Here is a 14,079-nt window from a genome sequence, read left to right on the forward strand (position 1 = left end):
TTTGTTTGGCAGTTAACCCTTGTTTTACTCCTGGAAAAAATTGATTATATTGGAAAATTTTCCCAAAAATAGAAATTTCTAAATTGTTTCTCCATCTGCCATTAACTCTTGTGGAAGACCTAAAGGGTTAATAAAGTTTGAAAAAACAGTTTTGAATACCTTGAGGGGTGTAGTTTCTAGAATGGGGTCATTTTTGGGAGGTTTCTATTATCTAAGCCTCACAATATGACTGCAAACCTGAACTGGTCCATAAAAAGTGGGATTTTGAAGATTTCTGAAATATTTCAAAATTTGCTTCTAAACTTCTAAGCCTTGTAACATCCCCAAAAAATAAAATATCATTTCCAAAATGCTACACACATGAAGTAGACATATGGGGAATGTAAAGCCATCACAATTTTTGGGGGTATTACTATGTATTACAGAAGTAGAGAAACTGAAACTTTGAAATTTGCTAATTTTTCAAAAAAAATTGTAAAAATTTTATTTTTTGGTGCAAAAAAATTAACTTTTTTGACCCAATTTTAGCAGTGTCATGAAGTACAATATGTGACGAAAAAACAATCTCAGAACGGCCTGGGTAAGTCAAAGCGTTTTAAAGTTATGAGCACTTAAAGGGACACTGGTCAGATTTGCAAAAAATGGCCAAGTCCTTAAGGTGAAATAGGGCTGAGTCCTTAAGGGGTTAAGTAATGTGCATTACTGATCTTTAGACTTTTGCTTATCACATTGACCTATAAAGTCTATTGTATCTTCTGCTAGAGGAGCCTTAATTATACTGTAGATTCGGTGGAGTACTCTGGTACGGACTAGTCTCTCTAATGGTATCCACACATGTTGGCTGAATTAAATTAATGTATTTAGTGAGTGGAGAAGGCTACATATGTAATTCACATTCATTATTTTCACACAGGCGCAATTAAAGAAGTCCACGAATGTGGTGTACCAATCCCACCATGTCAGCAGAAACAAGAGAGGTCAAGTTGTTGGTACCAGAGGAGGCTTCCGCGGGTGCACTGTTTGGTTAACAGGTATGATAACCTTGCCTGCGATTCCTGGGATTATGGGATTAGTAGTTTAGTCGCCTGGGTATTGATTAACAAGTACAGAGTGCTGCTGCATTGTGTTGGTTTTTGCTTTTAGCCATGGTGACTTAAAGGGGTTCTCCGGGCTTAACCTTTTTTTGGCTATGAAAAGCTAACCTGTGGCGGAAAGATTATTGGTCCCATACTTACCTTCCACAGTGTAGCCGTTCTTGAGATCTGCCTCCCGGTTATGTGGTCCCTCCAGATGGCTTTTCTGTGCTTCCGGGCAAAGTCCGTCTCCTAGTCTTCCGCTCTTCTCTTCCTGCCTTGAGCAGGAGACGGATCGTCACTAATGACGTCACCGCCTCCTGCAAGTGGAAGCCCCGGCCTCGGTCTTCTTCCCCAACGCAGGCGCAGTATGTACAATTACAGTGCGCATGCGCCGGTATCTCTGCTCCAGCTCCGTACACACATGTACTGCGCATGCGCCAGTATCTCCTCCGGTTCGTTCTTACAGGTTTACAGTGAGAGAAGCGTCAGAAACTGCTTCCTATTGGGATTGTCCTACAGTGCACTACTCAAATTACTAATATCATTTTAGCAGGATTCATTTGTGAGTGAAGTAATATGGCCACAGGAGGTAAAGTAGACGTGGTTATTGCAGGCTGAAGAGTGTAGCGGGCAGGGACAGCCTATCCCTCACCTCTGTGCAGTGCAGCCAAGCTTGAGTATGAATAAAGTTAGGAAAGAACTAAACAGGAAACTGAAGAATGTAAACAGCTCTGCCTCAAAGAAGCCAATACATTCTAGGCTTTACACAGGAGAGTCTGAAGCACAAACAGGGGAAGAAAAGCACAAAAATGAAAAACAGGTATTCGGGGCATATGTACATATGTATGCATGTAGAGAATTTAGAATTTTGATTTTGGGACCGGACAACCTCTTTAAGGTCCCTTTACACGGGACGATGTACAAGCAGATTGCCGGGAAGGAAGCATTCCTTCCAGACAATCTGCTGATCGCTAGCGGAGGAGACCGGTGCATTTACACGCAGCGATCTCCTCCAGAGTATTGGTAGGCGCGATCGCTAATGCCATACAGACTCGTTGTTTCCCGGCAGCAGATCGTGTTTACACAGCACAAACTGCCAGCGGGAAACAAAGATTTTTTGTGGTGCACAAACGATCCAACGCTCGTTCATTGTGTAATCGGCAGTGCATTTACACCGCCATATCATCGCTAATGAGCGTTGATCTGTTCATTTTTATTCATTACAGATATTAATGACCTATCCTCAGAATAGGTCATCAATATCAGATCGGTGGAGGTCTGATACCCGGCTCCCGCACCAGTCACTTGCTTCGAGCAACTACGGCTCTGAAAAACTAACAGCTTATGGAGCGGAAGCAGAAGACTCTGTACATTGGGGGACATTTATTAAAGGGGTATTCCCATAACATACAATAGGGGCATACAGTATCGCTAGGATATGCCCCCATTGTCTGATAGGTGCAGGTCCTACCTCTGGGACCCGCACCTACAACGAGAACGGAGCGGGGAGAGCTGTGGCTGGAGGACCCCGGATTTCCCAGGGTCCATTCACCACCAAGCGCTGCTCCCATAGAAGTGAATGGGAGCTCACTGCGCAAGCGCAGCCCCTGCTCCCGTTCGTTTCTATGGGGCAGACAGAAATAGCCGAGCCAGCACAAGGCTATTTTAGGCGGCCCCATAGAAATGAATGGAGGGCGCAGTGCGCCCTCCGTTCATTTCCCCACTCCGTTCTCCTTGTAGATGCGGGACCTGCACCTATCAGACAATGGGGGCATATCCTAGCGATATGCCCCCATTGTCTGAGATGGCAAAATCCCTTTAAGCTAATTACACCACTATTGTGGTGTAAAGAAAAGTCACAGATTATGATGCACGCCATATGTGCAGCATAATTAGCAATTTAGCTTAGCGGGAGGGCGCAGGGCTTTGCACCGCTGCAGGATGTACTATTAGAGGCGTAAGTTATAGCTCAAGTTTATGCCAACTTCAGTTTCTGACGCATGGCAGGAGAGAGATGCATCATAAATTAGGCGAATTAGGAAGAGGGTTTGCAAATCAGCTGTTGGTAAGCTCTGCCTCTACTGGCTATAAAGTGGCATTAGAGGCAGAGCTTGCTAATAGCTGATTTGTATACCCTCTTCCCAGAATTTCACAGGACCATTGCCTGGCCTGTTAGACTTCTCACGCCGATTAGGAGCTTTCCATAAGGAGATATAGTATCGGACAAATTCAAGCAGTCTAGTGTCTCTGATGCCAGATCGCTCAAGAGGAAACAAAACACACAGAGATCATTTCTGCATCCCGACCAGAAAAAATACCAATTATAATAGTTATAATCTGCTCAATCTCAGGTTTGTCGGGAGCAGGAAAAACAACTCTAGGGTTTGCTCTAGAAGAATACCTGGTGTCTCATGCTATTCCCTGCTACTCTCTCGATGGTGACAACATCCGTCATGGGCTTAACAAGAACCTGGGCTTCACCTCGGTGGATCGGGAAGAGAACATTCGCCGTATTGCAGAAGTGGCAAAACTCTTTGCTGATGCGGGCCTGGTGTGCATCACCAGCTTCATTTCTCCTTATACCAAGGTAACGACCTTTATAATGGTGAATGCTGTGATTCTATAACTAGACACTGGAATTGTCCAGTAAATGTCAGCAGTTTATTTTATGCTTAAAGATGGCTGCCTCAATAGAGACAACTGCAGCCCCCGGGGGCAACCAATGGATCACTCCGGGGGCTGCAGCTGGCACCATGAGCAAACAGTAGATTTTGCCGGGGAAATCCACATCCAGGCATATGGTCTGCATCATCCGCTGTATGGTAAATGTAGTAATACATGGCAGCCATTCAGATGTATTGCCATCTACATAATGCAAGGAAGCCTTGAATCCATCAGAACAGGAGCCGCTCATGCAGTGGTCCTGGACGGGTGATGTCCATATGTCCTATAGGGGGAAGTCTGGGTACTGAGATTTTGAAGACTGATCAGTAGAATGAAGGGATTGCAGTCGCCTGCTGAGTGCTGTGCCCATTAGGCTCCTGTTGGCTGTCATGACGCCATACATCCTATACAGTGTATGGGCAGATCATGTTTGTCCTGACCGGTGGCTGCAATGTATGCATTCAGGCAGCACGGAGGGGATGCTCAGGGGCAAGCAGGCCTGACTTGTGCATAACATCGGTAACTGGGCTAAAACTCTTAAATATAGGTATTTATTAACAGTGATAAAGTGAAGCGATGTGCAAGTTTTTTACAACAATAGGAAATTGAATTCTATTCCAAAGTATTTAGAGGAGCAGGTTCTTTAAAACCAAAAATAATAGAAGCAGAATTGTGTTGGAAAACAAAAGGTCCCTTTACATGGAATGACAGAGCATCAGATTCCTTCCCGATAATCCGCTGCTTGCTGGTGGAGGAGACCGCTGCATTTACATGCAGCGATCTCCTCCACTGTTTTTGTCAATGACAGCATTCTTCTTAAAATTATTTATGGTCTGCTGTTCCTATGTTGTTCCTCCTGGAAATAAACAAATCAACAACTTGGCATCACCATTCCCCTTTGTAAATAAGGAGTGTCCTCTGACAGCCTGAGGGTTTGATCTCATGGGCAAAATCTGCCATGGAATCCACTATAAAAACGCCTCCAGCAGCTTCCCATTGACATCCGTGGGAAAAACACCACCTTGGGCACTTAGTGGCATCATGGTTTTCTGCTTCTAATTTCAAATCCGCTTTAGAAGTGGCATGTTACTTCTCTGAAACACATTTTTTCTAGCAAAAATACACTGTTCAGAGACAGATCTGCTACTAAACGGCCACAGTTTTTTCTGCAGCTGATTTTAGCCGTGTGACTGTAGCCTGACATTATAAGCACTGACTGGGCAATGTGAGAAGTGGGTAGGGTAAAAGGTAATGCCCACTAGCCAATTTATTCATACATTTCCAACAGGAATAACAGTGGAATGCAACAATACATAAATGTAGGTACAGCATTTTTCATTCATGGAGGAGGCAAGTATTCATTGAAGCAGACATATCAGGAGAGCTGATAGGCCCTGTTAATATATATATACGGTACTTACTTATATAGCACCAAATATTCCACCGCACTCGCTGATATGTCTTTGGACTGTGGGAGGAAACCCACGCAAACACGGGGAAAACATGCAAACTCCATGTAGATGCAGTCTTTGCGTTGGATTTGAACCTAGGACCCCAGCGCTGTAAGGCACCAATGCTAACCACTGAGCCACTGTAGAGTATAAATTCCATACATTGTAAAATTCACCTATCGTTCCATTTTCCACCATAATACATTGATTGATGAGTCTATGCTATTTCAATAGGATCGTCTAGAAGCCCGTAAAATACAGGAAAATGCCAGACTGCCATTTTTCGAGGTCTTTGTGGATGCTCCATTAGATGTCTGTGAAAGCAGAGATGTGAAGGGCCTGTACAAGAAGGCCAGGGCGGGAGAAATCAAAGGTATGCTTGAAGAACCTAGAAAACTGGCGGTAGCAGTCTTATCTGACTATAGATGGGAGTACTTGATAGGCAGCTAGTAATTCATGTTGAGCGTTATCGTGTATTTGCAGGATTTACTGGAATTGACTCTGAATATGAGAAGCCCGATTGCCCAGAACTGGTGCTGAAGACCAATCTCTACAGTGTGAATGAATGCATCCAGCAGATTGTGGAGCTGTTGCAGGAACGGGTGAGTGATACTACATTAGTTGTATAATAAATAAGGTCCTATGCACCATAAAGAGAGCCCAGTTATTATGGGACCTTGATTTAGGAGGAAAAAAACTAAAGTTGGTCCTTTTCTCCTCAACATGGGTAGCGTGCTCCTCCAAAGGTTCTACAGCATTGCCAAACAGGTGAAAGGGAAACCATCCTAGTATGGCAGGTGAACAGGCACCAGGTCCTGAGTTGTGAGGGTATGGTAACATGAACCATCCTCTGGAGGTGGGAAGGGAGCATTTGTATTTTTGCTTTGAAGCCTTCTCTCTCTTTGTCCACATTTTACTCAAGAATATAGACATCTAGGAATAGATCTTTGAGATATACCGTCCCTGACAAAAAGGAACGGAAGCAGCGCTGCAGTAACCAGGCTCGGTTGTATGGAGCTGTGTAGTTCTGGTGCCCAGTTCTAGCTCAGCAGCTTGTGGCAGTGCCAGAAGTCAGACCCTGTTAATCTGAGGATCGGTCATCGATTGTGCCAACATTAAGTCTTATGTTAAAATCATTCAGCATGATAAAGAAGTTTCTTTCGTAATTTACTTTTTGTTTTAAAAAATGCTCCAGTTTTGAGATATTCTCTTAAAGGGGTTCTGCAGTTTGTTTTAACTGATGATCTATCCTCTGGATAGATCATCAGCATCTGAGCGACGGGGATCCAACACCCAGGACCCCCGCAAATCAGCTGTTTGAGAAGGCAGCGGCGCTCCAGCAGCGCCGCGGCCTTCTCACTGTTTACAGCCGGCCCAGTGACGTCACAACTAGTATCAACTGGCCTGGGCGGGGCTAAGCGCCATTCAAGTGACGTCACTGGGCCAGCGGTAAACAGTGAGAAGGCCGTGGCGCTGCTGGAGCGCCTCTTCCTTCTCAAACAACTGATCTGCTGGGGTCCCAGGTGTCGGACCCCGGCCGGTCAGATACTGATGATGTATCCAGAGGATAGATCATCAGTTAAAACAAACTGCAGAACCCCTTTAAGGCTGCTTTCACATATGGCCTTTGGTTTCAGGTTTGAGATCCAGCAGAGGAACAAACTGGATCTGTTGCTAAATACATTGAAAGTCAATAGGTGATGGGTCCATTTTTTAGGGTCCTAAAAAAACAGAAAAACAGATTCATCACCAATGACTTACATTGTTTTTAGAGACGGATCCGGTTTGTTCTGTTCCGATAACCAGCGCTGCGGTTTTGTGTCCAGTCACAAAACGAAATGCTGATGGAACAGAAGACATCGTGATGCATCAAAACAAAACTGTTTTAGCCCAGTTTTGAGATTCTCTGCCGGATCTAAAAACTGGAATGCTAAAACGCATATATGAAAGATGTTTAATCTGTATAGTAATGCGCACATTCACCTAATGAGCTGGAAGAGCATGGAAGCACATGCTCAGTTCCGTCCTTCAAATGCCATCAACCGTCTTTACTGACAGAAGCTGTGACAGGTAGAGAGGTGCAACAGAAAGGACACCCCCCTCCCCCCCGCCCCGAGCTGTGATAGGAAGAGAACTGCAGCACAAAGGACATACCCCCTAAACTGTGATAGGAAGAGAACTGCAGCACAAAGGACATACCCCCTGAGCTGTGATAGGAAGAGAACTGCAGGACAAAGGACACACACCCTGAGCTGTGATAGGGAACGAGCTTCAGCAGAAGGGGCAGCCCATGAGCTGATAGCTTGAACTAAATCTAGCAGACCAATTGGAACATGAATGGAGAGATCTCTTGTTCCATGTGAGGTACAGTTCTGGTTCTAGGGTTGTTAGAAAGAGCTTATTAAAGAGGACCTTTCATCTGGCAAAACATTGTGAACTAAGTGTCATGATCTGTACAGCGGCGCCCGGGGATCTCACTGCACTTACTATTATCCCTGGGCGCCGCTCCGTTCTCCTGCTATGCCCTCCGGTCACTTGGTTATAGTAGGCGGAGACTTAGGGGACTTGGTTATAGTAGGCGGAGACTTAGGGGACTTGGTTATAGTAAGCGGAGACTTAGGGGACTTGGTTATAGTAGGAGGAGACAGTTTATGTGAATATGGTAGATGGTGCTTTCCATAATTACTGTTAACCTCCCTATGTAAACTTGGCTTTAGACCACACCTAAAAGCATTTATCTGACCCCAGGATATGTAATTAGTATCTGATTAGTAGACATCTGACACCCGACCTCCTTGCAACTCACCAAGCACAGTGCCGTCCATTGGATAGCGGCTCTGCTTGGTATCGCAGCTCAGCCTCATTCACTTAAATGGGACAGAGCTGCACCTACACCACGTTATCGATGAACAGTAATGTCATTGGCCTGGCCTAGGGTGAGCTGTGAGAAGGCCACAGCCCTCACGGAGTGCTGCATCCTCCTTAAATAGCTGTTCAGTGGGCGTCTCAGGTGTCAGACCCTCACCGAGCAGATACTGATAACTTATTCTGAGCATAGGTCATCAATAGAAAACAGTCAGAAAACCCCTTTAATACAGGGTACTTTTAGTACAGTGGGGCAGATTTACTATTCTGTTTTTCATTTGCTAATTCTCTGGCTTTTAGATGGATTTACTAATTTGGCGCATTGGAAAAGGCAGTACACTGTGCCAGAACACAACCGAATTTGGCAGTCACAGTTAAGACTATAGTATATGGTGGTGTGCCTTGTGCCATTTCTTACCACCAAAAGAAACTTTAAATGTTAATAAATACGTTGAAATGTTCAACTCTGGTTAACCGAGACTGCAAGATTCCTGTACAGATCAATAGATTTAGGAATTAAAAGGCTTAAGGTGTGTAAAAGTTTACCAGAGTACAGTAACAGTCACCAAAGCCATAAACAAATGAGCTAGCTCCCCATCGACCAGTTCCCAACATGTCACCTGATGTCCATATGATACAAAGAGAGGTGGAGGAAGCAAGACACATCTTAGGCCTGATGCACACGACCGTTGTTGTGTTCCGTTCCGCAAAATGGGGTTCCGTTGTTCTGTGATCCGTTTCCATTTTTGTTTCCGTGTGTCTTCCTTTATTTTTGGAGGATCACCAGACATGAAGGAAAGTAAAAAAAAAGTCTAAGTGAAGTGTGCCATGCAATTGATAGGAAAAAAACGGACGCGGATGCGCGGACGCGGATGACAATCTTGTGTTCCTCCGTGTTTTTTCACGGTCCCATTGACTTAAATGGCTCCGCGAACCGTTTTCTGTGAAAATAATAGGACAGGTTATATTTTTTTGACGGACTGGAACCACGGATCACGGACGCGGATGACAAACGGTGCATCAGCCGAGTTTTCAACAGACCCATTGAAAGTCAATGGGTCCGCAGAAAATCACAAAAAATGGAACAACGGACACGGAATGAAACAACGGTCGTGTGCATGAGGCCTTACACTGTTGATGTCCTAAATGGAGCTGAGCTCTCTGTTACATAGCTTGATGTTTTCTAGCCTTCTGGCCCCTCAGTGTGCAGAACGCATGCACAGTTATTTCAAATGTCATGAACGCGGGCAGGTACCACTAACCAACTACATTACAAGGAATTAAAAGGAAAAGAACCCTTCTAACAAAAAGGCATTGTCCAAAGCTGACAACCCATTTCATGTAAATCTTTGGTGAATAATAATTCAAACATTTTTGCAAGTATAATCTTCCAAAATACTAAACTAACAGCAGTGCAGGTGCCATTTGGTACCTTTTACTTTCTCTCGAACGTGTACAGATCTGATAATTGCCTGGACGCTATGGATGTTTTGCTTCTTTTCCTGATTATTTCACTTTTTGGCTTGGAAGCACATTGTATTATATTTCTTCAATACATTTCTTTTTTTCAGGAAATTGTCCCATCAGGAGCTACAAAGGAAGTCCATGAATTGTTTGTACCTGAGAACAAGTTAAAGCAGGCTCGGGAGGAGGCTGAAAACTTGCCTGCAGTTGAGATTACTAAGGTAACCACCCTCCCCCAATTTACTTGTGACGATGAGGAAGAAGAGCTTGATTAAAGGAACACCAAGCATAGAGGCAGCAGCTAATTTAAAGGGTTATACCCAATCTGGACATTTATGGCATAGCCACAGGATGCCGTAAATGTCTGATAGGGGCAGATCCCACCTCTGGGTCATGATCCTATCTCAAGAACGGGACCATGTCTAAGCACACTCGACTATTTACGGAACTCCCATAGAAATGAACATGTAGAGCAGCTCATGTCACCTCACCATTTCCGGTGGTGTGAGATGGACCTCTGTTCTCAAGATACGTGCAGGTCTCAGGAGCAGGACCTGCCATAAATGTCCAGAAGGAAACAGAACCTGGTAGAAAGGATTACACAGGAGCACACGGCCAGGGAATATGTTGGGGCAAATACAGTATTCGTCGTGTACTATACCCTTACATTTCTGAATGGAATAAATCGTTCCCACATGGTGCAACTGGAAAGCCTTCCCCAACACAAATAGGAAATGTTTGTGTCAGTGTGGGATCCTCCATGAATATAATAAAACACATATGAGCACTTCAAATCAGCTTACGGGTCCATTCGCACATCCGCAAAATGGGTCCGCATCCGTTCCGCAATTTTGTGGAACGGGTGCAGACCCATTAATTTTTATTGGGGCCGGAATGTGCTGTCCGCATCCGCATTTGCCTTTAGGGTCCATTTACACTTCTGTAAGTGTTCTGCGGATCCGCAAAACACGGACACTGGCAATGTGCATTCTGCAATTTGCGTACCGCACATCGCCGGCACAATAATAGAAAATGCCTAATCTTGTCCGCAATTGCGGACAAGAATAGGACATGTTCTATTTTTTTTGTGGAAACGGAAGCACGGTTGCGGAAGTGCGGATCCGCAAATGCGGATGCGGACAGCACATTCTGGCCTCGTTGAAAATGAATGAGTTTGCACCTGTTCCACAAAATTTCGGAACGGATGCGGACCCATTTTACGGATGTGTGAATGGATCCTTAGGCTACATGCACACGAGAGTTGTTTGTTTCCGTGTCCGTTCAGGTTTTTTTTGCGGATAGGATGTGGACCCATTCATTTCAATGGGTCCGCAAAAAACACGGACGTGTGCCGTCTACATCAGTATGTCCGTTCCGTTGCCCTGCAAAAAAAATTGTGCATCTCCTATTTTTTTCTAGTTTGCAGACAAGGATAGGCATTATGCCATACGAAACGTCATCTGTTTTTTTTCGGACCGCAAAACACATACGGTGGTGTGCATGTAGCCTTATAGGCATATGAAAGTATTTTATTCAGGGTCTTCCATGTATCAACCAGCAAAAAGGTGTGTGGAGTGACCGTCATTTCGTGTTGTCATTACAGCTGGATCTCCAGTGGGTTCAGGTCCTGAGTGAAGGCTGGGCCACACCACTCAAGGGCTTTATGCGTGAGAGGGAATACCTACAAGTCCTTCATTTTGACACCCTTTTGGATGGTATGGATTATTTGGTTGTACTTTTTTGTGTCCTTTATGTTAGAATGCTGCTGCGGTAATCATTGATGGATTTCATGGTGTAAAAAAGTGTTTGCGCAGAGTAGATTGCTGCTGGCGGATTATAGCTAAAGAACACCCTGACACCCTTCGTTATGTCTAGAGCAGAGCCTGAGGGGCCAGTGCATGAGTCCCTGTGTCATGCGCCATCCCTTGAGGCCCTGCACAAAACAGAGCATAGAGTATGAGATGTGCCTTGAGTCCTTATTTAGGGAAGATCTGTCACCGCTCCCGAAATGTAAGTCCTAGCAAATATTTGTATTCTCCATGGAATCCAATTATCTATCACATGGGGGATTCTGAAGCATCTTTTCACCCTAAAACTCTTTGTTGGGCTGTTCTTCTCTTCTGAACAAGAATGAAGTGACAATTAGGCAATACCATTCCTGACATCGATATACTGTGGCTTTAGGCTAGGTTCACATCGCCATTTAAAGGGCATCTGTCAGCAGATTTGTACCTATGACACTGGTTGACCTGTTACATGTGCACTTTGCAGCTGAAGGCATCTGTGTGGGTCCCATGTTTAATGCTGACTGAAATGAAGTTGTAATATATGCAAATGAGCCTGTAGGAGCAATGGGGGAGTCGCCATTACACCTAGAGGCTCTGCTCTCTCCGCATCTGCTGCACCCCCTCCACTTTGACAGGGCCAGATGTGATGAAGCTTCCTTTGTCTGGCCCTGTCAATCAAAGTGCAATGGGCGCAGCAGTTGCAGAGCAGAAAGAGCGGAGCCCCTAGGTGTAATGACACCTCCCCCATTGCTCCTAGAGGCTCATTTGCATATAATAATTCATCATTTTTCTCAGCAATGCGGGCACATATGAACATGGGGTCAACACAGATGCCTTCAGCTGCCAAGAGCACATGTAACAGGTCAGCCAGTGTCATAGGTACAAATCTGCTGACAGATGCCCTTTAAATGGGGATATGAACCTAGCCTAAAGACACACCATATCGACGTCAGAAATGATATTGCCTAATTGTCAATTTATTCTTGTTCAAGAGGAATAAGAGAAGAACAGCACAACAAAGAGTTGGACACGGCCGGCACCTGACAGATCCGGCAATTCTGTGCCAGAACAGAATATTGCAATTATCTTACACATTCTGACCCTAACTGTCCAGTCAGGGCTAACGATGTAGAAATACACTCCACTAACAAAAGGAATGATGATGTCCAGATGGCAATTTATTCATAAATGTCTAGGAGGAATAACAGAGGAAGAAAACAATTCAGAGTTCTAAGCATTGTTATTTCCTGGGGAGTACAAGTATTTAGTAATGACACAAAATGTTGTGGTTCCATTCAGTATCTTTGTCCACAGGAAAGAAATATTGCTAAATTATATTCAATTATGGTCGTTAAGTTGTGGGAACCAACCTCAGTCAATAAACAAACGCATCAGGTCTCATCACGTTTTACAGGGCTACGCCAAACAGTTTCACCTCTTTATACATCAAAGAAATAGCTAATAGCCTTGTCCTCGAAATATATTAGTCATCGGCAACTTGAATTTTTTGCATTTCTTTTTCATTTTGAGAAGATGCTGACCAAGGTCCACTCGTATACAGCTCAGTGGCTGTGGTTTCACTTGGCCAAAGTCATACACAAGAAACAGTTTGCATCAAACTGAATGGTTGGTCATAATAATGAACATTCATTTTTGTTGTACGCAAGGGTGATTGGCCAACTTGGAAATCTGTTGGTGCTTTACCAGTTGGCCAACCATAGTCCTATGTAAAACCAGTTTCACAATGTATTGTGGCAAGCAATCAACAATATAAATTTCCACTTGACTCCTGCATGTCAATTGTGGTGGACTGTTTCAGTATTCTGAGAAGGTGACATCCAAGGGCGTAACTACCATAGCGGCAGACCATGGGACTGTTATGGGGCCCAGGGCAAGAGGAGGCCCAGTTGGGATCATCTTCTCTTCTACTGGGGGTGAAAGCTTGGTCAGGATTCTATCCTCTAAAGCAGGGATGTTCAACCTGCAGCCCTCCAGCTGTTGTAAAACTACAACTCCCACGATGCCCTTCTGTAGGATGATAGTTGTAGGCTGTGAAGGAATGATGGGAGTTGTAGTTTTGGAGGGCCGCAGGTTGAGCATGCCTGCTCTAAAGGAATATTTTTTAGCAAATGAGGCAGTGGAACAAATAGCCCAAGGGTCATTGAAAGGGGTTTAGGCGGAAACCCTTCTGTCCTGTGTGGGGGGCCTGGTTTGATGCTTGCTATAGGGTCCTTACTTCTCTATGTACGCCACTGGTGACACCACTTCTGAGCACACAGTGACTGTCAGGCCATTTATCTCTGCAGCCCCAAGTAAGGCCTCTTTTACACGTCAGGGAATCATGGACCTGTGCTGTCCATGGTCCACGGACAGCACACGTAACTATTGACTTTAATGTGTGTATTCACATATCAGTGGTTTTCCACCATGGTCCACGACACATGCTCCAACTGACTTTAATGTGTATATTCACACGTCAGTGGTTTTACACAGACCGTGGGTACGTGGTGACACAGATTACGAATCCCTCAAGCTGACTGTAGTCTAAGGGGCCGTGAAAACCACATGTACAGCATCCATGTTTGGTCTGTGGTTTTTACAGATCAGTTTGCAGTTTAGCAGTGTACGTGAAATACGAATGACACAAACAGATACAGGGACCAAACCTGGATTCTTCACAGACTTGTTCACAGAAGAACCGCTGATCATCTTGTCACAGATGTCATCATGGACAAGGTTTAATGGTCCTTGTGAGACCATTACTTGAAACTC

General features: G+C 44.6%; 1 protein-coding gene across 2 annotated transcripts in view; it reads left to right on the top strand.

Annotated features, from left to right (window-relative positions):
• The window catches only part of PAPSS2 (3'-phosphoadenosine 5'-phosphosulfate synthase 2), an 89,822-nt gene that overhangs the window by 45,366 nt on the left and 30,377 nt on the right, over positions 1-14,079 (top strand). For both annotated transcript variants that reach the window (XM_044297672.1, XM_044297673.1), the window contains exons 2-7: positions 914-1,031; positions 3,428-3,663; positions 5,426-5,564; positions 5,675-5,793; positions 9,628-9,741; positions 11,124-11,235. In XM_044297672.1, coding sequence (XP_044153607.1) covers positions 914-1,031; positions 3,428-3,663; positions 5,426-5,564; positions 5,675-5,793; positions 9,628-9,741; positions 11,124-11,235 — 838 coding nt within the window. The remainder of the gene's footprint in view (positions 1-913; positions 1,032-3,427; positions 3,664-5,425; positions 5,565-5,674; positions 5,794-9,627; positions 9,742-11,123; positions 11,236-14,079) is intronic.

The sequence above is a fragment of the Bufo gargarizans genome, chromosome 6 (genome assembly GCF_014858855.1).
Source record: "Bufo gargarizans isolate SCDJY-AF-19 chromosome 6, ASM1485885v1, whole genome shotgun sequence".
Lineage (NCBI taxonomy): Eukaryota > Metazoa > Chordata > Amphibia > Anura > Bufonidae > Bufo > Bufo gargarizans.